At 28.9% G+C, this 27,612-nt stretch overlaps 1 protein-coding gene across 4 annotated transcripts in view; it reads right to left on the bottom strand.

Moving 5' to 3' along the window:
- The window catches only part of LOC122509144 (glutamate receptor ionotropic, kainate 2-like), a 154,788-nt gene extending 129,389 nt beyond the window's left edge, over nt 1-25,399 (bottom strand). The window contains exons 1-2 of one of the 4 annotated variants that reach the window (XR_006302300.1): nt 24,999-25,399; nt 16,018-16,172 (exon numbers count right to left, since the gene is read on the bottom strand). Coding sequence is in view for 3 of the 4 variants with exons in the window: in XM_043622960.1 (XP_043478895.1) it covers nt 16,018-16,117 (100 nt within the window). In the remaining variant the exon portion in view is untranslated. The remainder of the gene's footprint in view (nt 1-16,017; nt 16,173-24,998) is intronic. The other 3 variants (XM_043622960.1, XM_043622959.1, XM_043622957.1) reach the window with 3 other exon arrangements.
- Between the last annotated feature and the right edge of the window lie 2,213 nt (nt 25,400-27,612).

The raw sequence follows: 27,612 nt of genomic DNA, 5'->3' as shown, positions 1-27,612 counted from the left end.
TTCAGTAGTCTAATATTTCTCATCATTTCAAGCTGATAAATTTCATACCTTCGTGCCAAAATCAGATATTGTAGAACTGTCGTTACCATGTTAATAAATTAAAATGAAATAATAGTTTTTATTTATTTTAATTAATCTATACGCTATAAAAACTATAATAAAGTACCATAGAGAAGCAATGAAGCAATTAAAGAATAATAGACTAGTTATTGTCGGGCGATAGATGATTAATGATCCTTAATTTTTGGATTCTTCACCACATACCAGAGTAATAGTGATTACTACTATTTGGTTCAATTATAGTTTAAGGATTCTAATCTGTGTTAATATTCAATAATTAATCTATCTTCGCCACAAAGGATTTGTAATCCAATGCAAATATTTGTGAATCTGTAATCAGTCTGTGTCGTCTGCACAATAAAGGCATCGTGTACATTGCGTCAATAATCAACCTGAGTGAGCATCGATATCGTGCCGTCTTGTCTTCTGCCTAATTACCGGCTGGAGACTTATGTACATCTAGCTCTGTCGATCCGCTAACGGGATAACGAAATACATTTTTCTTTTTGTAAATAATTATAGAGTCCTGACAATCTTTTCAAGTACCAAGTGCCTTCTTCGAGTCTCGTCCTAGTCAAATTCATTCAAGGAGATAATTTCTACTGCGAGGAGGATTTCTTTCGCTAGGAGGTATCACTTGTTGGGTCTACGACTATTGTAGTAAGATTTTAATACTCTCATTGTATTAATGTTACCACTTCCATATACTAAATAATAATCAATCAAATTAATATTCAGTAAATGTTTTATACTGTTAAATTAATGTGCAATTCCAGTTAGTAAATGTTTGAAACAATTTAACTAAACTGGGTGAAATAGATTTAGGATGAAACTAAGAGAAATGAGGTAAAAATTACTTGCTCATAAGTTTCAAAACTTTGAGAAGATAAGCAAAGACCTGGTATTAGATAGTAATGAATGCTCGGTTCGCCAAAGGCGACAATTCAACTTCTTCAGAGAGCAGATCAATAATGCCTCAATAACTCGAGTTCAATTCATCTCAAACTTACTATCGCTGTTTACTCCTATTTCACGAACCTTTAATATAAAAAAAAGTCCGTACCCTAAAGCACATTTTAAGATTAAATCTTAATATTTGTTTGAGAAATATATAAATTGCAAAATATTTTATCTTCACATTACTATTTGTATTGCAGTATTAAAAAATGTTCAATAATTGAAATAATTGATATTTTTTATATTCGAATTGATATTAAGTTCAAGATTAAACCAAATATTTTTGGTTTCATGAAATCATGAACCAACTTGTCCACAAATGTCATTATTTTCGTTGCAAAGAAATAATGCAATTTTCTACTACTCAGACCAGATGGAGTCTGAAAAATGTGAGCCCGCCCAATATAGAGAACTAAATAACTAATTCAACAATAGTTGTTTTAAAGGAAGACTGTATAATTTTTTCTACATAATAAAAATACATCTTCTAAGTTAAGTTCTCTTTAGAATGTCATTTACCTTATGTGGTGCACCTGCAAGTTTCTCGTACGTCACACCTTTATACCAACGAGACAAATGCCATGTTGAATAATACATCAAGTTTTGACATTGTATTAATGTTCGTTTTAAGTAAAAAATTTCTCAAGTCGCATTATCGCTGAAATCTGAAACGTGACTGAATAAAATTGTCTATATCATGCAACTTTACTCGAACTGTTTAGTTTCATGAATACGTGGTGAAAAGAGCATCTTTCAACGATAACTGATTCCATTAAATTTTGATTAAATCAAGAATCTTCTTCATTAAATGTTTTATTAATTTTATTAATTAATAAGTCGAAATCTTCCTTAATTTTTTCTATAAGGAATATTAATTCATTGTATAAAATATAATTGATGTTAAATCGTTTACTTCCCCAAGTTTGAATCTCAATTATCATCCAATCTTATCTGAAAGCAGTTGACACGAATTTACATGTCTAACCAGTCAGTTAATGAGGAATGTTTCGTAAATACACTTAAGCATTTCGTCGTCAGTAAATAAAATATATTTGAACATTTCCTAAAGTGTAATATTAATAATCTGATTATGCAGCAATTATTATGGAAATAATTCAATGTTTCCTAGATTATTATTAACAAATAAAAGTTAATTAATCTGAATGCTAATTGGATGTACTACTTGTGTCATACTTTTGTTTTGCAAATTAATATAATGTAAAGAGTGAAATGGTGGGTTAAATTTTCAATAATCGCAGTCATGACTGTGGTATGTAAAGGGGAGACAATTGTGGTTTGTGCATGTCAGAGGCTAATTGTACGTAATCCATTTGCTGTGATAATATGTACAGTTCTGTAGGTTAATTTAGTAATAAGTTAAATTTAATTTTGAATTAGATTGTTTGGGTTTGATTTTTTAATCATTTGTGTATAAATAGTTATGTAACGTCCTATGAATAGGTATTTTGTAAAATGAAAAAAAGATTCTTAGTTTCTTATTTATTTTTTACCAAACATTAAAATGTATTCTGCATTAATGGTTACAATATTGTTTAATGTTTGTCTACTTAAGAGATACAATTCTGTGTTTTGTGAGAGGATTTTACACCTTCAACCTTGTATTAAATTGCCCTGAATAACAGTAAAAGACTTTAATTTGTCGTTGAATTTAATGTCTGTTGTTAATTTTAGGAGTTAAAGTAAAATGTATTTCCATTATTCAGAATAGTCAGTGAAATTGATTCAATCAATATTTTCGTAATCAAAAATATCGTAAAGTTGTATTTATTAATTCATTAATTGTAATTAATTAATGAAAAAAGCAACTACAATATTGTATCCTTGTATCCTAAAAATCGTCTTTTGCTTTATCTTAAAGCTCATGTTGTAAATTCTTGTTGATCCAATAAATATTTAATAAGATATCCAGTCCAAAGGGGACGCAACTCAGGTGACTTTTTACTTTGTTACCATAATACAAAGAGCTTGTTGTAGACAGCAGAAAATTGGGATTTTGAAAGAAGCAGCATCTGGGGAAGAATTATTATCTGGTCCAGAAATAGATGACTCTTCATGATCTTCAAAAAAAATGTGTTCTTAACAAAAAAGTGAGTTAACTTAGTATGCATTTCTGATTCTGCCTCTTTTGTGTCCTCGGATAATCAGAAGTGACCTTGAGCACTATTACAGAACATCCCAAGTTAGCCGATGGCCCATTAGTCTAGTTTTCCAATTAAATGAAACTCCTCCAGCATTTGTCTTCTTTTGAGATTTATTGTCTAGATCGACAAACTCAAGGTCTTCAATTGATAAAATTTTTTATGTCTCTAGAAGGTATCCGTAGTCTACCTACAAAGTGAAACCTTCTTTTATTTGTTTGCAAATATAAATTGGTTCATAATTGACGATAGCAAAATTTGACAATTTGTTTTTATGTCGTCTGTTGGAATCCTTGCAGGAACGCCAATATTTTACAACCCTATTTTATAGAACAGTTTTTTGAAAATTATATGTAACTTCTGTAATTGGAAAATTTTTAAGTCCTAATTTTTAATTGGAAGTATCCACCTTTTAAAATTGTTTCATTTGTTCTTCACGTTGTCCTAAAGAATTAGAAGCCAAGAAGTTAACAACAATGAAAAGGGAACCACACTAGAAGCATAAGGGTCAATGCTCGAAGTTTATCCTTGGCAGAAATCCAGTTCAACGATGTGTGTCTAGAAAAATATACACTCGCAAGTACAGTTATGTTAGCCAGAACATGACATTTATAATCAAGGAAAATTATATACTATCAGAAAATTATTCTTTTCTGTTTGACACATTGATGTTCGATTTGTTAAATGTATCAAATGATTTATTCAATTTCGCCAAATAAAACACTGATCCATGATCACGAAAAACTTTATTAATTAAATATGAGTAAATTACTAATAGTCATAGTGAAATGTTAGAACACAATAATCCCAAAAGTGAAAACTGACAGAATCAAGATGTAACGAGAAATATTATCCCGTGTCTCATTCGCTTTGCACTAGTAAACAAGAGATTCTGTCTTTTTGTTTGTTCAAATATATTTTGTTCTTGATTTTCTTGAACGCGATTGCGCGAAATGTTTAACCGGAAAGGGGGCAATAGTTTGAAATCCGCCGGGTTCCAGACCCTCGAGGGTAATCGTATTACTGCCCTCGTGTATAGCTCTCATTACACCCTTGGCAGTACTCCATCATCCTGGGGGTGGCTTTGTCATTAAATCAAGGATTCCAAGTTATACTCTTTCAGAGAGCAATAGAATCTTTACAAAGTGCTGTTATTTATTTTTGCCTTAAGAAATATTTTCTCAGTAAACAACTTTAGATATTGGACGAAAAGATTGATATACTTTATGTCCTCATGTAGAAGTGCTCAAACAATAAATAGAATAAAGTCGAAGATCTTAATTTGCATGTTAGATTAGGAATCCTACATTGTGAAGAACTTTGGGTGCTTTACGATGATTTTCTACTCCTAACTTTCTTCTAGGTCGCGGATGAACTGAGTGAATAAAATTTTACTAATAAAGTCAGTGCCTCGTTTGACAGGTTAGAACAGTTTCTATCTTTGTTATTGTTCTTTATCTGCCACACTTGTTGAATTATGAGATTTTCTGTTTTGTTCTTTGGTCTCAAAATGTACCATTCAATCTTTCTGGGTTCATTGTAAACACTTCTACAATAGTAATGTATTAGAACTATTTACCATAAAGTTTCTTATCTTGAACATTATTTGTTCAATTGAACTTATACTTTTGATTAATAATAAACTAGCCAAACTATCCGCGCGGGAATGTTGTATTACACTGTTTATTGTAAACAATTTCAAGTCATTTTAATTTAAGTAATTTTTAAAGAAATACTTATTATGACACATAACTGAAAAACTAATTAGAATTATATTTTAAAATTATATTATATTTTTAAACTTCAAAGTACATAAAAAACTTTAACAAATTTTAATACTAATTTCAAATTTTACATCAGATTTTCAAAATTGAAAATAATTAAACTTTCTTGTACGAAGTAAATTGAATTTCGCAAAAATTGATATTTGATACCTAAATTAAAAATAATCTTCAACTTTCTGAACAAAGAATATAAATTATATTTTTTTTAGAGAATTTCCACTATTTTAAATTCGCTAATTTTCAAAAAAATTTCGAAAAAATCAATTATTTAACAAAATTTTATGCAATTTATTTTTCACAATAATTCAATTACTTTCACTAATAATAAAATTTTTCATGAAAAATCAATTTAAAAAAAAGTTTTGATTAAATTCTAAGCAAGAATTTAATTATTTTCATAAATAATAAAACTCATCGAAGAATTTCAATTATTTTCATTACTATTTTAAATTAATAATCGAAAAATTCAGTTATTTTCACAAATAAAGTTTTCACACAAGAATTCAATTATTTTAAATAATAAAATTTTCATAATATTCATTATATTTCGAAAAAAAATAATTATTTAAAACAATGTTTATAAAATTCTAATGAAGAATTCACTTACTTTCAAAAATAATAAAATTTTTTACAGAAATTCAATACTTTTTAAATATTTTAATAAGCTTTTCCGCAATATTTCAATTATTTTCAAAAATAATAAAATTCTTCTCTGTAATTCAATTATTTTTGAGAATTATAATAAAATTCTATTCAAATTAAAAACTATTCAATTATTTTCATAAATAATAAAATTTATAGCAGGATTTCAATTATTTTTAATACAATTGAATTGCTCAAAAATTTAATTATTTTTAAAAACTTAATTTCAATTCCTCGACAAAAATAAATTATTTAAAAAAATGTTTTTTTTAAATTCTATGAAAGAATTGAATAATTATTTTCAAAAATTTAATAAAATTTTTCGAATGAAATTAATTGTTTTAAATACAATTTTAATTAAATTTTTTTTAAATAATTCAATTTTTTAAAATTTTAATAACATTTTTTCTAAGAATTCAATTATTTACACAAATAATTTTTCGAAAGAATTCAATTATTAAAGATAAATAAAAAAATTACTCCCGAAAATTCAATTATTTTGAGGTATTTTAAGAAAATTTTTTTCAAAATTCAATTATTTTCATAAAGAACAATACTATTCATCACAATAATTCAATTATTTTTAAAAATAATAAATTTCTTCTTGAAAATTCCATTATTTTAAAAAGTTCTAGTAAATCGTTTGCAAGAATTCAATTATTTTCATAAATAATAAAATGTTTTTTAGGAATTTAATTATTTTCAACAAAATTTAATCAAATAAATTTGTCCTGAAAACATTGAAAATTTTTAAGGTCCTGAAAACATTCTAAGTTAAAAAAATTTAATAAAATTTCCCACAGACATTCAATTATTGACAAATTTTTTATAGAATTCTTTGTAAAATTTAATTATCTTTTTTAAACAATTTTCGCAATTCAATGATTTTCAATATCTACTATTTTCACAAAATTTCCAAATAGAATTCAATTATTTAAAAAATGGTTTGTAAAAATCCAATTCTTTACATGAATAATAAAAATTTTTATCATTTCAATTATTTAAATTAGAATTTGCATAAAATTATTTGAAAGAAATGACTTATTAAAAAATTTTTATAAAATTCTTCGCAGGAATTAAATTATTTTAAATTTCATGAATAATAAAATTCGTAGCAGAAATTCAATTTATAAGCAGGATAAGAAAAAAGTAAATATTTTTGATGAAAATTAAGAAAAAGTCAGGAAAATAAAAAATATGGAATGGAATTTTTGTCAATTTTGTGAAGTGAATAAAACGAGTTTTTTTTCGTTTTTTTTGACATTAAAAAAAATAAAAATAACACACAAAAATTAATATTTAAAACAAACAAATTAATGCAGATAATTTGCTAACGGAAAGGAAACTTACGATTATTATAATGTATTATATAATAAATTTGATTAATAAATTTTTTTGCAATTGGTAGCACAATTTTTACCCGTAGTGTAACCTTAGTCATGATGTGACAAAAATTTATAAATATTCTCTAAATGAACATTAGCTTTTTATCGTAACTTTAAAAAAAAAATAGTCACAAGTGAAACGTATTTCTTTAAAAATTTATTACTTTTATATGAAATATTTCTTAAAGCCATTATTGCTGAAGCTATTGGAAAAGGAACAGAAATTTTAAAGCAAGTGCAATAAATAGATTTTTGATCATTTGTAGAGAAAAATCCCTTGGTAGGTTTTTGTATTTCCGTAAGTTTTTCCTGTTCGTGTCCACTGTAATGGTATTTTATTGTTTTTATTTCTTTCGTTCCAAAGACTCCTTTCCTTCACTGTACAGTCTTTAAATAGAAGCTTTTACAAACTTTGCGAGAAATTGAGAAATTCTTCAAAAAAGAAACTTTTATACGTATTTTTAATTTGGTGAATTTTCAATTAAATCTATCTTATCAAAACTTATGGGAACTATTTTTTATTAAAAGAAAAGACTAATGAATATATAAATTTTATGAATAAATAAATATATAAATATATAAATTAATTTTAATGAAAGATGGTGTCTTTAAAGTTTATGATCGAGTAAAATTGAATTCAAGGTGCACTTTATTTTACTATATTTATCAAAGAAATTAAATAAAACTTTGCTTGAAGATTAAACTTTTGTCACGTAGAGAAGAAATAATTATTTATGTGGGTAAAATTCAATTTTAAATTAGGAAAATTTTTATGATTATTTTATTAAATTAAATTTTATCGCTTTTATTTCATCTGAGATTTTCACGCTTACGTGACTTTGATAATTCAAAGGACAATAGTTTCTCAGGTTCTGTTCAATATTCCTCACGTTCTACAATAAACTGACCACACTATGCACCTTGTATTCCTTTTCTTTGGAGAAGAAAACTCAAAGTAATGGCGAGTAAAGTGCAGAACGACTTACATAAAATAAAGTAATCTATTTCAATAAAATATTTTACTTTCAATTTAAAGGAAAATCCCTATTAATATATTGGTTATAAATAAAAATTACTAACGGTGAAATAATTATTTACCCTTGTAGATAAATTCAAATTTCACCTAACAATGTTCTTAATTTTTTAAATATTTTAATTTTAAAAAGTTTTTTTTAATAAATTTTCACTTAAATTGTATTTATACTTTGCTTAAATTTTCCTGTCGCTAGAAAATGGTAAAAGCACATTGTACACAAGGCTCAAACTTCAGTGGACAAGTTTTTCACAGGTGTACATAAAAAGGGTTTATGGTTACATTTGCTGGGTTTATGACTTAACGATGTAGTCTATAGTTGTAGTGCGTGGTAAATTTGCGGAAAACATTATCACATCATCGGTACATACTGCTCTTTGCACTTATAACATTTTTCAAGTATAGGATAAATTTTTTTTACGGAGACCTAACGTAAAAAATCGAAGAGCAAACTTTTCTTACGAGACAAGTTCACCAGAAAATTAACATCAGTAAATTATTTCAAAAAAATTAGAATTTTAATTTTTCGATTCGTTATTTAATTAACTACTTAATTTTGAAATAGGGTTAATTTTTAATGCTTGTTTAAATCTATAATTCTAATTTATATGCATATGTCTACGTCAATTTCAAATTTGTTGATATTTCTAACGAATCTAGTCAGATTTTAAAAACTTAAAATGGCGGATGCAATATGGCGGACAATTTTAAAAAAACTTTAATATCTTAAGAGTTTTACTACTAGAAATCCTCACGCTGGACTAATTTGAAAGTAATTTTATTATAAGAATTTAAATTCTTTATTTTATTCAATTTTTTATTATAAAATATTTAAATTAACTGTAAATTGGTATCATAGTAAAAGTAAATTAAATGTAAAATTTTAATAGCGTCTGGAAGTCAATTAACGTTGTTCTATTAAGGGTCTTGTTGATGGACTGCTTACATCACCGTTATCTATATTGTTCAGAATCCACAATGAGATTGTCTTACGATATCTTAATCCTTTGGAAATTTATCTACTCTATTACACACTTTTAAATATTCTTCAATTTACCCTTTAAAATGATTTTATTTTGAAAAGAAAGTACTAAAAGCATGATTTAATTTATGAATAATGTTAAAGGTTGAAGAATTCTCGTATATTTCTTTACAATTTTCATCTCTGGAGAAAACGCAAGCAAAATAGAAAAGGAAGTAAAAGGAGTGGCGCAATCTACAAATAGTTGAAGAGATCTACGTAAGGGCTTTTCAAATTTCGTCACATTTTCAATGCACGTACATTGTGCTGTGTTCCCAATTCACTAGGTACACAAGAAGTGGAAATAATGGCTTGCGTCGAAAGCCCTAAAGGAGATGGAAAATAATAGACATTGAAAATAGATTCCCATTTTTCACTCCATCAATAAAAAGCCAATTTTGTGGAGAAATCTTCAAAAATCTATTATAATATAAATGAATATTCTACAAGTAATTAATTTTTAACATAAAATATTGGAAAAGCTACTTGACATATTGAACATGTTACATTTCTTGCGATTGCTGAATAAGGAGAATTTTCTATAAGTTACAGTATTATAATTTTAAAAACGATTTTTAATAAATCTTAATTCTTGTACAATTTTAAATAATTTTATATTCTAAATTATTAATATCACTTCTTTTCAAATAAAAATTTGATTAATACCCGATCCATTAAGTGAAATTCGTGAGTGTAAAACGACTGTTTGGAAAAGTTAAAAAGTATGTCAAACGATATTGGTTTTGACACTTTTTAAAGTGCCATGTGATGAATATATGAAAGATACGTCTTCATCGATCTTCATTCAGAATAATGTCGACTTAATTGTGTCACGGTTATTAAAGAGGCGACAGTCTCTTAAAGTCTTTTAATTATTCGGAAAGAATTGGTTCTCTCAGTGCTATTAATTTATAATGAACTTAAAAGAAATTTGAAATGAAGCCTAATCATATGAATAAATTGTAAATTAATTTCGCACTTTTTGTAACCAGTGTAAGATTAAGATACCAAAAGTTTTAAATTTTTACTAATTTCTATTAAAATAGAAAAAATTAAAATAATTTTTTAATTGTGCACATTAAAGTATCTTTAATTTATACCTAATCTAATTTTAACTTTGAATATTAAATATTTAAAAATTTGTTGGAAAATATATTAACTGTAGGTAATATTTGACAATAATTAATGTGCAATTTTCTGAATTATATTCGCAGAACATGACAGTTGTCAGAAATTCAATCTTGGAAGCAAACTCGTAGCATGCATTCCGTATATATCTGTATATTTTATATGTGTACGACTATTTTGAAATATAGAGTTGGTTTACGAGACGAGAAAAGTTCCAAAAGAATATCAACGGACGCAGATGAAATTTTTATTTACCGAACTGTCTATAATTATTAAAAGCATTTCCCTGTTTACCGCTCGAAGAATACCTCACAATGTCATTTCCTGCTTTTTTTTTATTTTCTCCGAACAATTCTATTTCTTTTTACATAATTTAAAAACATGACGCAATTGTTTCAAAAAATTTTTTGGCGCAATTTTTCTTTTAATAAAGTTTGTAATATGGTGAATGGTATTTCGCATAGAAAATAAATTTTAATTACACATCAGGAACGTTAGAATGAAAGAAGACAATCTAAAAAGTCATTAAAAAATTCATTAAATGTTTTACATCTAGGATATCTCGTCTTTGTATTATATATTAAAATAGTAATCTAATATTTTTTGTCTTGTAATCGATATTTAGGGTTAATGTGTGTGACTTTTTTTTCCCAATGTGGAGATCAAGTTTCAAAATCCTATTTATTACGTTTACCCTTTCAGTAATCTTTTGACATTTAAATAGAGAGTATATATATTACTGGAAAACTTAGAATCAATAGCATTGGATTACATGATGTATTTTAGTGACATCAATATATTGATAATTTAATTAAAAGAAAAAAAAGAATTTCTGCTTAATAAAATAATTAAGGGAATAATTTTTGTCACAATAATTCAATGACTAATTATTTCTATGCAAGGAAAGTTTCTCCGTTAGTGGCTCAAACCAGTAAATTTCTCGTTTAACATCAACGGGCGCAATTTAAGCAATTCATCCTAATTTTCATCAGCGGAAATTTGTAACTTCCGGCAAATCCTTGAAAAAGTTTGGTGGAAAATTAAGTGTCCCTTGTATTATCCGAAAGTTTGAAAGCCACTGCTGGACTCGACGTCTGTCGAGATGATCTGCGAGGCGCCATGTAGCCGAGCTGGCTTCAACCATCTCTTTCACTCCTGTTTCAGTGCCCAGTTTCTTGTTCATCTATTCTTCTTTGTTTCCATCTTCCATGTCGTCGTTACCTCATCCTAGTCCTATGTCCTCTCTGCCGAGTCAACGAGAAAACCACCACTCTCATTTCTCACAATAAAGTTGTTGATGGCAAACACCATGAGCCAGGTCTAAAGAATTTTTGGAAAATCGATTTTTCCAGTTAGAGAATTTCCGCTATTTTTTCCTTCTCTAAAAAGTTATTAAAGATCCGCTAATTTTAGGCCTCCCTTAAATGTTCTAAAACCTTTCTTTTCATGTTGTAAACACAAACATAATCATATTAACTCATGGTGAAGATACAAGACCAAAAAATTATCTTCTTAAAAAGTAGAATTAGAGTTGCCAGGAGCCATTTCTCGAAGTCTTATTATGAAGGACGTGTCTTGATTAAAAAAAAAGCAGAAGCTAATCAAGTAGAGTTGCTAGAAATTCCACAGTAACTAGTGTTTTGTCGCGTGTCATGCTTAGCAAGTTTATCCTGGGGCGGAAAACTTTGAGAATGTCAATGTGAGCGTGAAGGGATCAAGCAGAGTAAAGAGGGTGAGCAAAAGAGAGAGAGAGAGAGAGGGAGGAAAGGGTAGATACCAAAACTTTTCCTAGTACCGGAAAGATAGAACTTCCTGGTTACCAGACTCTAGTGCTCCCAACAATCTCCCTGCTCATCATTCTGCTGAACGATGAAGAAAAAAAAAGGAGAAACACAAAAGAAAATTTGAACGAGTAAAGGAAAGCATCAGCAAGTAATGCTTATACTGAATTATTCAAATTGACCTTCTGAATGATTTGAGAAACTTTTTTTTCCAAAGTTTCTCCTGCTCTAACGATCACAATAATATATGCAATAGAAATCGAAAGGGAAGTGAATTTCCACAATAGTAAATAAGTACCTCATCTTTAACCATTGAAATAAATTTCATTCACTGTAAATGTATTCCAAAAAGAATATCCCTAGATCATGGAGTTCTAATTAAGTATGAAATTCGGATTTTATTTTGAAATTTGACATTGTGTTCTTCTATAATAGTGGTAATTAATTATCAACAGTGCATAATTTTTATCCCTAAATTAAGGGGTTACGCCAACCTGAAATTTTCAAAATATTGAATTTTTTTCTTGCTTAATTTCAAAGTCTATATTCTAATGAGTATTTTGAGATGTCTCCGAAAACAATGTCTCAATAATTACGAAAGTTATGTTCATTAGAAGTCAGCGCGCTGAGAGCTGCTGGAAGCCGTTTGCGCCTTCTTCTTAACGATTTTCCACTTTCGAATGGTCTAGGGGGCCCTTTCATGATTTACGAAGGGTACTACAGTCGGGTCCCCATACTGTTAGATTCCAAACTGTTATGTCCTCAGTAGTGTTATGATTTTGCATAACCTCCAAATTCAGAAGTGTTAGGTGACGTCACGTTACGTCACTAATTTTCAGGGCCGTATTCTTAAGACAAAGGAAAAGGGTGCATATACTTCTAGGCCAAACTTGAGGTGTATATATTTACGTTCCTGAAAGGTGCGCAGTAAGCATAATTTGAGCACATAACAGAGCTGAGTCTGGAGAAGTGGGAAATTTCTGAAAATGTAACAGTATGGGGACCCGACTGTATTTATTGTATCCCTTCCACTGTAATTGAATTTTGTTTCTAGATGTATTTTGCACCTTACGAAACTTGTCATTCTTTGGCTCCGAGCTACAGAGTAAAGATTGTTGAGTTTTATACGTAAATTTTGATATTAAATAAAAATGTCAAAAACTGTGTGCCCGGGTAGAAAGTATTAAATTTAAAAATCGGACCAAATGCAAAGCGAATGTGCGAAGAAGTTGACCAACGCCGAGTATCCATCGCCAACCTGAGAGCGCAGGAGACGACAAAGGAGGCCAGAAAATTAAAAAGAGCTCAACAAAAGGAATCGGACGACATTCTTTCCATTCTAGGAGAAGAGTATTATGGCTCAGGAATTGTTGATTAATTAAGAAAAAAAAATTTGTTTACTTGTTTCAGACAAAAATTAAAATGCCAATCATGTACACCATCAAGGAGTGCTCCGGAAAAACTGATCCACGCCAATGCTTATATCTCCGCCATTTTTAATTAAAAACAACTTTTTTTTTAATATTTATAAAGCTTAATAGCAATAAATGTAAAAAATTCCTACCTCAAATAGTTTTGTCAAAAAAAATTCCTAAAAAACCATCGGATTTTCATGCGTTCAGGGTGTCGTAACCCCTTAAAATAAAGACCATTTACAAAAACTAGAATATTTCTGCATAACTTTTTCCTTTATTAATATTTGTAATTATGTTCACTGCCTTTTTTAAATTCAAGTGACATTTCTTTTTTTTAAAAAAAAAGAAGAAAATACTCCGAAACATGCCTGTCTCATGCTTGAAGAAGTTTACTGCAGGAATAAAATTGTGGGAAATTTCCCATGAAATGGATACGGACGATTAATTCCGGTAGTGAGTTTCCGGTATTTCCGTACTTGAGTTTTTGCTTCTTTTATTTTGCTCTTCAGCCTCACGCTTACTTTCTCCCCATTTCTTTATTTTCTGTTTCTCAAGATTCATGTACAACTGGTGTTATGAGCTACACACTTATCACCGACTTAACGCAACTCAAGGTTACCGTTCTTTTTCCTTATGCAAAAAAAGGAAGAGTACGGGAAAAATTAAAGTAGCTTTTACTTATTATTATTATTTACTTATTTTACATATACTATTATTGCTAAAGTAGAAAAATTTATAATATATTATAAAAATGTGGGAAAAATGAAAACTAGTCATCATTTTTTTTTAGATCAAACTACCACTAGAAATCAAGTTTTCATTTTAGAAAAAGAAAAACCGCGAAAAATATTTCAACCCCGTTTTTGCATATTTCAGAGAGAAAATTCCTTGGAAATTATTTTTGAGAAGGAGATAAAGTAAACTACATTTATACCAATATTTCTAGACTCATTTCTCTATTCGAATGTAGCAAGGGGAATCATCGATTGAAAGTGGATTTGTAAAGAAGCCAAGACGTTATTCAGTTTAGGGAGTTTGATCTTCTTCTATGGTTTTAAATTTCCCCGAATGTAAATGGAAAACAAATTTAGTCCCCCTTCCACGTAAATAATTATGAGACAATTTCCTTACGAAATCAGAAAATTTTTTCTGTCATTTAACAAAAGAGAATGTTATTAAGAGAAAAACTAACTAATGATAAATACTTATTTGAAATTAGATGGAAATCAATTTCATTTCATCGAAAGATTACAATTTTAGAATGCATAATGAAATTTACTCTGTACAATAAAAGAATTGTCGAGTAATGTTGGTATTAAATGTGTTATTGTTGTTTTTAAAAAAGATTTCCCAAGCTCTAGGGTATTTGTCTCGAGAGAAGCATGAGGGAAATTCAATTTGAATAAAAAGAAGATGAAGGAATAAAATTTATTGGAAGATAGAAAGTATGTCTATAGAGATAAGGAAATGGAAAACGAGGGGGCTTACGAGGTATGAAATATAGACTTAAAGACATTCAATATCGCATGGATCTACAATTGTTTCAAGTAAGACCATACATGGGGCTGCAGGTGGTCGAGTAAGTTGACATGATTCGTCTTTATTCGGTGGTTTAACTCCACAACTTTGGAATAAAGCAAAACGCACATATTTGAGGATTAGAACCATCATCTCCTATCTTTTGTTACGTCTAACTAACTTTTTGTTTCGTCCCAAAAATATGGTAAATAACACGATACTTGTTTAAAATTAATTGAATATTAAAATTTAATTAATATATTATTTTTAAGTCTGGATTTTTACATCCAATAGCTTAGGAACACTTTCTTTTTATTTCTTGTTTTTCATTCAATAAATGTGATATTTGTGGATTGGAATAAATCTCTTACATGCACAGATGACGTAAGAAATCTTTCTGGCAATGGAAAGATTGAAATAAGGTTTAAGGAATTTTTAGAAGAAAAGAATACAGAAAAATAAATTTCACTTTTAAATTTAAGTTGAATTTATCATTCGGTGGTATATATAATTAAAAGTGATGAATTTAACAATCTTTCCGAATCAACTTCTCACTCAGCACTTAATTTCATGTATCAACAGCGCAGCTGTTCTAAATACAGAAAATACAGAAAATTTCACTTTTCTTTTAATAAAAATAAAAGATTAAAGTTGAAAACTGGACCGGACATTCTCTGTTGAATATTTGGAAAGGTGGATAAGAGGTACATGATTTCCGGATAGTATTTCGGATGACGGTAATTTTCAATGTCGTCACTTATGTTGGTCGGAGAATTCTTGATTTTATAGCTTCTAACGTAAATTCCAGCGAGTTTCCAGACATTCGCGAAAACATCCGGAAGGTTCGTGGTTCAACCCCTTTTGACAAGGGAAGTGTGCGCAGTTAAATTTCAGAAATTGAAAATTAATCTTTGTCACATTCAAAGTGATTATCGTACAATTAATAATTGCAGTCACTAATTGTGTAAAATGGTATTTTGTCGCGTAGAATATTAATGAAATAAAATAGTAAAACAAAATCCAAAATTATAATCATATATTACCGTATATTAGTATATTATCGTCTGTTGGAGAACCTAAAATATCCGGTGCTGTGATAATTGTGTTTATTGGTAAAAAAAATAATGTACTCACCAATTTTTACTATGGGGGGTAGAGCTTCGACGGTAAAGGTTAGTTGAATTAGCTGAAGAATAGAAACAGTGGCTAGAAGGCAGCCCAGATTTTTCTTCATAGCTCATCTCGGAAAACTACCTTTCTCAATTAGTTGCTGCAGATGATGTGAAGATCTGAATAATAAGAGTAATTAAATTTTTATTATTTTTGCAATTTAATGATGAGGCAAAATCAAATAAATACTATTTAATCATTTAATGCCCAGATGGATTGGATCGAAATCGCTTTGATTTCAAAGACCATAACTTTGGCAAAAATTAAAAAATTTTAGTTTTTAAAAATTAAAAATGGCGAATTCAATATGATGGACTAAATTTTAAAAAGTTGAGCTAAGATTTTGGGGACTCTGATTACGAAAATGATGTGTGTTTTTCAAAATTATAAGTTATATTGTAATCATTGCATGCACTTGAAATTCAATTCTAGTGGGTTTTTGAAGTTGCTGATTCTGAAAAAATGGCATCAGTGCTTTGCTAATTGTTTTTAAAAATTTTGTCAGCCATATTAAATCCACCATTTTGTATTCTCAAAAACTGACATCGGATTCGTAATTAGCGATCCCAAAAACCCCCGAGTAACAAGTTTCATTCAAATCCAAACAATTTTTAAAAAATCATCCGCCATATTGGATCCGCCATTTTGAATTTTTCAAATTTTGCAAAACTGACATCGGATTCGTAATGAGCGACCCCAAAAACCCTTAACTACAATGGTTGATGAACTTCATAGAAAAATTGTTACTATAATGGTCTATTTTTGTTCTCCTTTACTTTGCTTTATGCTTTTAAAAGAAATTATCCTTAAATAACAACAAATAGCAAATATTCGATCTAATGAAATATATTTAAGTGATAAACTAATATTGTATATCGTTTAATGAGAGAATCGTGAAATTGATACCTGGAAGTCTTATGTTTCAATTATTTTTAAAAATTGGTTTGTGACTATATTAATACAGCATTCTAATTTTAAGTGAAAATTTTGTTCATAAAATATAACATTTTTCTTTTTCTGATGTATTGCGGTTTATGTGACTGTAAATAATTTGGAAAATACATTTCTACAGATTTATTCGTGCGTACATGATACATTAGTCTAACACTGCAAGATCCACCATGCATACCCTCTATCTCCACTCCTCGAGAACTGAAATTTGCTGACCCATATTCGAGGTTGCCATGAATTCTCAGATTCTGTTTAGAAGTGCTACTATGATGTGTCTTGTTGTTTCAATTGTTTAGAAACTAAATATTCATGAACAACAACTTTCAAAAACGAAAAAAAAAATCTACTTTTACATGAAATTCAAAACTTGGAAATTTATCAGAAAAACAAAATACCATTTTTCTTCTCAATAAATAAGAAAAAAATCTCATTTTATTTTCATCCTGAGGGGTATTAATCTGAAAAAGATTTGCCGCGAAAATAGTTTGCGAAGGAAAAAAAAAAGAAGAAAAGAGTAAGAGACGTTGAAAACTATCAGAAAGTCAGTTCGGTAAATGGATTGGCTCGAGTGAGAAAATTTGTCTGAGGGATTTAATTCAATTTGTTTGTTCCTTTGTATATATAGTCCATTTGAGAATGTACATTTGTTTGTGTTTTTTTTGTCTGTACCGATAAAACAGTTTGCGAGTATAAGTTTAACCCAAGTAAATATTGAACGTCGACTTTATTTCTCAGAGAATGTAATTACAATTAAGTCTAAGAAAAGTGTCCAATTAAACTGTTTTTCATTCTCCCCCCTCCCCCTTCTCAATGTGTATAAAAAGAAGTTACGCAGTAAGACATTTTAACGGGACTAAGAATTCAAAACAATTAGAAGAGAAACTTTACCACTTTTATTAAAATCCTCGAGTGTACCCATGCACACAAACAAATACCATGAGAGATTTTTTTTTCCAAGAAGAATTAATGACAGTTTATAAACTCGCTTTTGGTGAATGAGGATGCGTTTTGTAATAGCTCCTTATCCGAGTTACGAATGCTGCTAATTAGTTAATCTATACTATAAAAGTTGAAATAAAAATAAATGTTGGCCATTGAGTAAGAAAAAAAGGGAAAGAAATACTTTCTCTTTCATTTACTAATTTTTTCGCGACGAATATCCAAAGGGTAGATCGTTAAACGAGAAATTTCTTCCGATTCATTTTCCGTCGAGTGCAGCTTCCCCCTTAATCGTCGCACTTTATACGACGATAATTCCTTCTGACCGTAGAATCGCCTTAATCACGAGGTTAGATTTTCTTATTCGACTTTTTTCTTTTCTTTTAATTCTTTTTCTCTTCTTTTTTAAAGGGTGAAAAAAGTCTTTTTACTTTTTTTATTTCTTTGCAGAAAGAAAATTTCTTCTCTTCCGTTGTCGTTTCATTCGATCCACCTCTCTGCTCTCACTTTTACACTCCAGTCACTTATTCCTTGATTTATCACCTAACCAGAGCAATAACATTTTTCTTTTTTGAATTTTTACTTTAATCTCCACTATTTTTGCACCTCTATTAAATTTTATTGGTAATTATGCAGAGGAAGGGTTTTTTTCTCAATTTTTGCTAATTTTTGGTGAGTTCTTTCTGCAAGAGCTTTCAATCAACTAGAAAATGAAAAATTCGTTTGTAGAGGGAAGGGGGCAGGAAAAAATTAATTTTAGGATAGCTGGGGATGAGAAACAATTTCAAATTTATTGTTTTTTGGGTCAAATTACCGACTGCACTTCTTCTGCATAATAACCAAATTTTTGTGCTACTAGTATTTCTCACCTGTCTGGGGATAGATTATGTAACTTCATTTTACTTTTACTCTCGCTTTAGTTTTACTTCACTCTTTTCCACTCTCATTCACTTCACATTCACTTTCACTTCACTCTCACTTCACACTCACTTCACTCTCACTTCACTCCCACTTCACTCCCACTTCACTCTCACTTAACTTTCACTTCATTTTCACTTCATTTTCACTTCAATCTCACTTTACTTTGACTTTGACTTTACTTTCACTTCACTATCACTTAACTTTCACTTGACTTTCACTTTACTCTCATTTCATTCACTTTTACTTCAATCTCACTTTACTTTTAATTGACCTTTACTTTACTTTCACTTCACTCTCACTTCATTTTCACTTTAATCTCACTTTACTTTTACTTCACTCTCACTTCATTTTCACTTCAAGCTCACTTTACTTTGACTTAACTTTTACTTTACTTTCACTTCACTCTCACTTGACTTTCGCTTTAATCTCACTTCATTCACTTTTACTTGTCTATCACTTTACTTTTACTTGATTTTCACTTTACTTTCACTTCACTTTCACTTCATTTTTACTGATTTAACTTATCCTCAAAACTTACTTATTAAGACAATTAGAAATGTAAACAAAGTTAAATACAAAAAACTGAAGTGATAATGAAAGTGAAGTAAGAGTAAAGTGAGAGTGAAGTGAAAGTTAAATGAGAGCGAAATGAGAGTTTGGTGAAAGTGTAATGAGATTGAAGTGAAAGTCAAGTAAAAGTAAAGTGAAAGTGAAGTGAAAATGAAGTAAAAATGAAGTGAAAATGAAGTGAAAGTAAGAGTGAAGTAATAGTCAAGCAAAAGTAAAGTGAAAGTGATGTAAGAGTGAAGTGAGAGTGAACTGAAAGTGAAGTGAAAGTAAAGTGAAAGTAAAGTTGCAGAATCGACGTCCCGAAGCGGACACAAAAATGTTATTATTAGTAATTTTTTTCCTATACTTTCATAGTGAAACCAATACTGTGCGAAATTTTTGTACAATTCTGACTATTTTCAAAAGAAAACAAACTGCGGAAAACTTTATAAAAATAAAAAAAGCCGAATTATCAAAATTCTACACTATTTGAATTTATTTACCCAAATATTATTTCAAATCTCGATTAAAATTAAAAAGTTAAATAAATAAATTTGCTTTGCAGATAAAAATCATTTTCACTAATTTTCTTACTGACAACAGTAAATACAAAAGAATTTAATCACATCATAAAATATGTGGTTTTAATACCCAATGTATTATTGATAATTACAATAGCCAAATAACCGCAATTCGTCAATAATATTCCGTTAAATGAAAATAGTTCACACTCATTGATTCGTATCCTAATAATAATTTCCCAGCTTTTTGAATATTACCCCAATTTTGAATTTACAGAGCATAAAATAATCATTTGAACCACTTTATCACTTAATTATTTAATTACACTTTGGAGCAAATATTTATCTTACTTATTATCTCTATAGCTTGTTTTTAATTTTTATAATTTAGTTCAAAATGTTAACACATTAAAAAAAAATAATAAATTTAATTTTCCATTGATTAATTTTGTGTGAAATTTGTAACTCTCTCATTAGATAAACGTTTAAAAATAAATCTAATGACAAAAAAACAATTATTTCATGAGTAAAAAAAACAGTGCCAGAAATAGAGACAATTTGATATTCAATCAAACTTTCAGATAAACCCTTAATTCACTGAGCATGATAGTGAAATTAAATTAAAAATTTTATTGTGGATGGTAACCTGGGAATTGCTTTTTATTTGGATCAAATTTGGTTTGATTGAGAGATATAAAATAGAATTAAAATAGAGTAAAATGAAATCATCCTTTTTTTCAGTAGTATAAGAGGATTTAATAAAAAAAATTGTTTTTTTATTGTCACGTTATTGAAAAAGAAATATGAAATTTACAATTAATTTTCTTTATTATTTCAATTTAATTATTTAGCTTTCAGGAGCATTCACAGTAATTAACGCAAATGATTTTAATCTGAGGATTATAAAAGAGAAATAAAAGTTAAATGCATTTGAATTGGATTTAAATAAAAAATTACGCAATTAGCATTTTGTTTTCTTTAAAAGAAAAGGAAAATTACCAAAGACGTAATTTGTATATAAACTGGAAAAATGTAGCTAACTAACGATCTTCTTTTATCAAGCTTAAATCTTCAAAGTGTATGAATTCATCAAATTTAAATCTTCAAGTGTGTGAATTTATATTCACTAGTCAAGAAATAATCTCTCTATCATCCTGAGTATTAGGTGAATAATACCAGTACAAAACGTCGTAAACTTGATATAACTAAGGAAATTTAGTCTGCTGACCTTTCACTTGATAAATCCGTTTACACCTGTAGCACATCGTCACACCAAAGTATTCATATCTCCGACATAAAGTTACATTTTATTACTTTCGTCAATTCTATTCATATAGAGAACGAATAACCACAAAATTTGCAATAACAGTGAATTATTAACTAACTGATAGGAGTTATTGTCGTAAAAGAAAATTAAATATTTGAATAAAAAAAATTTCTCTAGTTAAATATAATTTATTTCCGGAAATGCTTCTTTGAAGTGATTACTTGTGATTACTTGTGGGTTGAAAAAAGTTGGGAAGAATAAAAACTGACAAACCGAATAACTATTGGAGAAATGTTTCTTAATTTGACCAAATATCCTGTAAGTTTACTGGAAATTTAACTCAAAAAAATTCTTAGTAGATCTCACTCTTTTTAACTGGTTTTCTTAATTCAATAAGTCCCCAGTCGAATTAACCAATTACACAGGCCATTTTATTTATTTTTTTTTTATCAAAGTCGTTTCCAATCCATTTTTGTCCGCTAATTACGATCCGCATTGCCAAAATTGCTAAGTACTTTAGGATTTTGAGAAAAGTGGGGGTAAATACGAAGGTTATGAAAAATAAAAAAAAAAGATGCTCAATATATTTGTTCTCTTCAACCTGCCTAATTTGCCTAATTTTATGCCTAATTTGATGTATATTTTAAGGAACTATATGTACAAGACCAAAAAATAGAGGATTTTCAGAAAAGTGGGGGTAAAGACCCAAAAAACGTGTATTTTTAGGGTTTTCAATACATTTTTTCTCTTTAACCTAAAATGTTAGAAAGTTGCATGAGATTTTTAAATTAAGCTTCCTGTTTTCACTTTGACGTCCATTTGTCCAAGACCAAAAAAATATTTTGAGAAAAGTGGGGGTAAAGAACACAAAGAAAATGTTGTTACGTTATTTTTGATATCGGAGTGGTTTCTAATATATTTTGGTTTACTGAACATGATCTCGGGTCCCAAATTGACCTAGCACTTTAGCATTTTAAAAAAAGTTGGAATTAAGACTCAAAAAACGTGTTTTTACCCCCACTTTTCTCAAAATTCTCTATTTTTTGGTCTAGTACATATATGGGTCTTAAAGTATACGTTTAGAACTTTACTTCAAGACATCATGAAAGTCTCTAGAACTTAAGCTTAAAGAGAAAAAATTTATTGAATTTGGTCAGTTCACATTATTCTTATTCTTGGTCATTACCCCCACTTTTTTCAAAATTCTGAAATACTAGTCAATTTTGAGAACTGATATCGTGTTCAGCGAACAAAAATACATAAGAAACGACTCCAATGTCAGAAATAACAAAAAAATATTTTTTTGAGTTCTTTACCCCCACTTTACCAAAAAGTTTTTAGTCTTTTGCATTTGAGTTTTAAGGCGCACTTTTCGAGCTTTAATTTGGAAACCTAGTGGAAGTCTTCAGCATGTCAGGATAAAGAGAAAAAAATATATTGAAAGCCCTCAGAAACACGTTTGGAATGTTTCATTTGGGTTTGGGATGTTACTTTTTTAAAATACAAAATGGCGGATTCAAGATGGCGGAAAAACATGCTAAATCTGTAAAATATTTAATAATACATTTAGAGCAAGTATTACTTTCAGGGGGTAGTAATCTTCATTAGGGGTAGTTTTAAGCAGTGAAAATTGTTTTAAAAATTTAAATTTACTATAAACCGAAAGAAAAAAGTAAAATAGAAATAAAATTCCCAAGGTGATAGATAATAAAACCCTTAAATAATTTTTTTTTAAATAATAATTTTTTAATAATTTAAATTTTCTTATTAATATGAATATTGTTTCTAAAGAGCGCTAATTATTTGTAAAAAAAATCCTGAAAGTATTGCTTTAAAAATTCAATGTAACGCTTTAACAGAAATTTAATATTTCTACAATATTAAACTGTATCAGTAACAGTAAACATTTACACAGATACACAATAAATGAGACAGTTTTAAAATTTATGTCGTTGGAAATAAAAAATGTTTTATGGTCTCAAAACGTTTTCATCGAACGTCATTTGTAGAAATTTAGGTTATGTTGCGAGCCTGTAGTCGATATATCGATAAGTATCGATTTTGCCCAATCTGATTGGTTCACTCCCCCCTTCATTTGAAGCATATTAATTATCAAATCGGTAACCGAGACGCTTATTCAAATGTAAGAATTCTTATTTTTTAATTAAATACAAAAGAATGTAAAGAGCTATTATGAAATTTCATTTTTAGATTGTCTTGAGTTAACCCTTTCGTGCCCCCTGGGGAATTTTTTAAATTCAAAATTTGGACAAGATTTTCAAAAACCCCCGAGTAACTATGAAGCAAATTGAAACAATTTTTGAAAATTTCGCCCGCCATATTGAATCCGCCATTTTGAATTTTTTAAATCTGACTTCAAACTCGTAATCAGTGAACCCAGAAACATAGGAAAACGAAGTGTTGTTAAAAATTATTTACTAAATGTTAATGAAATAAATATTCTATTGTTTAAAATAAATATTACTACTTTTTGTGATTTATTATTTTTTTAATTGTATCAGCACCCATTCGGACTAGAAAGAAAACCGGAAATTAATTTGTTGACTTTTATAAGAATTAGATAAAATTTTCTAATTGGAAAATATATATCCCAGAGTCACGAAAGGGTTAATAATAAATAAATAATAATAATAAATATAATAATATTAATTACAGAATATGTATAATTTAATTATATTAAATAATTACTGTCTGGTAATCAACAATCACAACATAAACATAAAGGCAAATGTAATATGTAATTCGATTTTACAATAATGCAGTTTACAACTTCGTTTTATATGACATCAGAGACAGGAAAAGTAAAGAACTTCGGTATAATGTAAAATTTATTACTTAGTGAACGCAATGAAAGAGTACCTACATCGCTTAATAATCGTATTTTCACGTATGAGATAAATTGCTTTTACGTTGCTTCTCACATTCCATATACATACATATAATTATATATATACACATATCCATTTATGTGCGGTTTGGAAAATATTTACGAAATTAGAGAGAAATGGTTGATGTTGGAAGTCCATGATAATAAAAATGAAGAAAATATAGATATTGATTTGAAAACAGCCATTATCCTTGAGAGTTGTTTTGTTTTGTTTCTATTTTTTTTTCTTCAAGAAAAATATGGATATCAAAGTTTGTTATGATTCTTTGCCTGCATTGATGCAAGTATAAAGAGAAATGCCGGAGGGTATTTAGAAGTAGGAGAAAACGTTTTCTCGCAGGGGCTTCTATGTAGAAAGAAGGGGGAGAAGGGGGGATTTAAATATTCTTTGATAAATGGATAAATATTTTCCCGATAAATGTATAAATGAATGTGGAAAATATTCATTTTCTTTAATATTATTAAACAAATCAGTGAAGTATATAGGAATTTAAAATTGAATATATATTACCCGGTTGCTATTTATAATTTAGGAATTCAAACGATAAATAATTACCAAGTTCGAATTGGGTGATTGGGAATAAAAAGTTCAGTTCATTTTCTTCATTTGTAGGTGAAGAAATTAATTTTGTTCTTGTCATTAAGTCCAGAGAGGAGGTAACAGAGTGAACTTAAATTGGAAATATTTCCTACTAAACCTTGATTAATTTTAATTACAATGCTATTTTTATTTCTAAAAAAAACAAAAGATCTAAGTTTCTTAAGAGCAGAAAAAGGATTAAATTTTTCATATTTTAATTTACAATTAAATTGAAATCGTTAAGGAAATCAGTTTCCAAAGGTTATATAATGATTGTTAGGTATAAAAATGTATGAAAAGTGAACTTACTAAGAGTAAACACATGAGGTGATCGTTCGAAATGTACGTTGAGGGATGGTGAAGAAAATGGTGACAGCGAAGAAGTTAATAATGGACGTACTATTTAAATAGAGTTGAAGAACACAGAAGTTGCGAAGATATGCAATGGTAGATATATGAAGACATTCGATGATGATTTGTTCCAGGTTGTGGTAATGATAAACATAACCTCCAAAAAAAGTGAACTTATCGAGAACTAGGACCTACCCGTGACAGCGGCCAACGCGCGACTGCCCTTCATTCGGCTTGATTCGCGGCTGCTTTCGGAGCCGGCTCGACGTTCCGAGGGTTCCCGAGTGGCTTGTCCTTATCAGAACTTGCAAGCACGTGTTTTAGCGAAGCACATTGCGCAGAAGTAACACGTGGACGCTTAAAGGACTTCGTGGGATTTTATAAGGATTTTAGTCTCACGTTATATTTGTCATTTTTAATCTCACACTCCCAAGTATTATATATGTCGCATGCAAAGTAACATGTTTCTTAAGAGTAAAATATGTAGTTTAATTAAAACTTATATTGAATTTATTGATCGTGTAAGTTGAGAGGTCAACCTCTACCTCAATTTTGCTACTTTACTGTTTATTACAATTACTGGTAATATTACCATCACTGACTTAAGAGAAGATCCTCCTTTGATGTTCCTAAAATTCTGAACGCTCAAATGAACGAATTTTATTTATTTCTTCTTTAAATTTAAATATTTTTATGGAATCGTGACAGCAACGGTAATTCTAGGATATCCTACGCCTACGTCATATAGTCACTATAGTCCTATAGTCGTATCCGGAAATTTGGATTTCCCTAGGATGCCCTCAAGATGGTTTTCGAGTAATCATGGTCACTGTCTTAAAAAATGTAATTTTGAAAAAAATTCGTTTAGGGGACTTACAGTGGGCCCAAATTGAAAAACCCCGACATTAGATCAAAAAGTAATGTAATCCTCTTGATAATTATTACTCAGGAGTTTTCATAGTCGTTGATTGGGAATCCGGCATCGGTTTTTCAAAATTCAAAATGGCGGATCCAATATGGCGGATGACAATATTAAAATTTTATCCGACTCACTTGAAAATTATTACTCGAGGGTTTTCACGGTCCCAGATTACGAATACGGCATCGGTTTCTCAAAATTCAAAATGGCGGATCTAAAATGGAGGTCGACTTTTACAAAAATCAAACCAATTTGCCTAAAACTTTTTTCTTTGAAGTTTTCGGTGTCACTGAAGTTTAATAATAGTTTATTGAAATAGGTTTATAGTAGTTATTTTTTATAAAGTTAAAGAGTGTATTTATTGAACTAAAAAAGAGGCAGATCAATATAATCCATAGAAATCGTAAAAAAAGTTCTAAAAAATAGCTTTATTGTCATGGGTGTAATGAACCCTTAAATAGAAATCATCCAATAAATTCTACAGTCGATATTTGTTGTGTGTGAAGCCATTTATATTTGGCGCATCGGATTCTGAAAAACAATTATTTTAAATTAAAATAAATTATTATTATTTGTATTATATAAATAATAATCGTCAATTTTTAGGGCAAATATAGTCAGCGAAATAATTGCATGTTATTTCTAATACTTGAAATCCATCCGGGGTAAAAATGTAAAATTTAAGATGTTTGTTGTTTAGTTATTTAGATACAGAATAAACCAACGAAAGATGAATTTTGTAGGCCAAAACGAATCATTGAAAGTATCTCATTCAAAGATCCCACTCCAATTAAGTCGCCAAAGCTGCAAAAGAATTAAAATGATAAATTATAATTCGACAAATTAAATTTCATTCAACTTGCGTTGTTGCTCAAACCTGCAATTATGTTCGCGAGTTTCAAATCCGTCGTGATTGTTCCAGGAAATGGTTCAATAATATTTCGTAAATCTGTTTTCTGCCTTATGAATTTTGAGAAATCACGCACTTGACGATCCGTTAAATTTGAATCGACTTGCAATTCACATAAATCATCAGACGATATTTGACGTGTTTGTTCTTTTCTGTTGCATTAACGAGAATATTTAATGGTTTGCCATGATGCTGTGATAGAAATACTGCGATATTCGTGTTTCCCCCTTTGCGATTTAATTCATCCTCAACTTTTTTTTTCAAGAATCCAGAAATTAAATGTTTAGTTTGCTTTGGGGTTTGAATTCTTTCTTGAATATTTTTTAGTAATGCAGTTGTATTGCACTTGTGGATAACACCTTTAGCGCTTTAGCTATTAAAGTAAAACACTTCGAGCATCGCTTAACAATAGTCTTTAAGGGTTTTGAAGTTTTGCTTTTACTATTAACTGTATCGAAGTTTCCTTTTCGAGATCTAACTTCATTACATAAAGTACGATGATAAATATTTCATTTAACGTTATGACATTGAAATACAAAAATAGTTTTTTAAATACTATACAGATATATACATTTAAATGGTGTTTTGGTTACTTTAGTTTTTATCCAGCCCTCTCTAAGGCACTATGTTAGAGAATCTTACTAATTTTGTCAAAGCCTTAATGCTTCTTATAATTAATTTATTTTAAATTTATAGTTAAACACCAGAAGACGAATGACAGTGAACTTAATCATTTTATTTTA

This window comes from Leptopilina heterotoma, unplaced genomic scaffold, assembly GCF_015476425.1.
Source record: "Leptopilina heterotoma isolate Lh14 unplaced genomic scaffold, ASM1547642v1 Lhet_6, whole genome shotgun sequence".
Lineage (NCBI taxonomy): Eukaryota > Metazoa > Arthropoda > Insecta > Hymenoptera > Figitidae > Leptopilina > Leptopilina heterotoma.
Note: the sequence above shows the minus strand (reverse complement) of the source record. Positions and strands in the feature narration are given on the sequence as shown.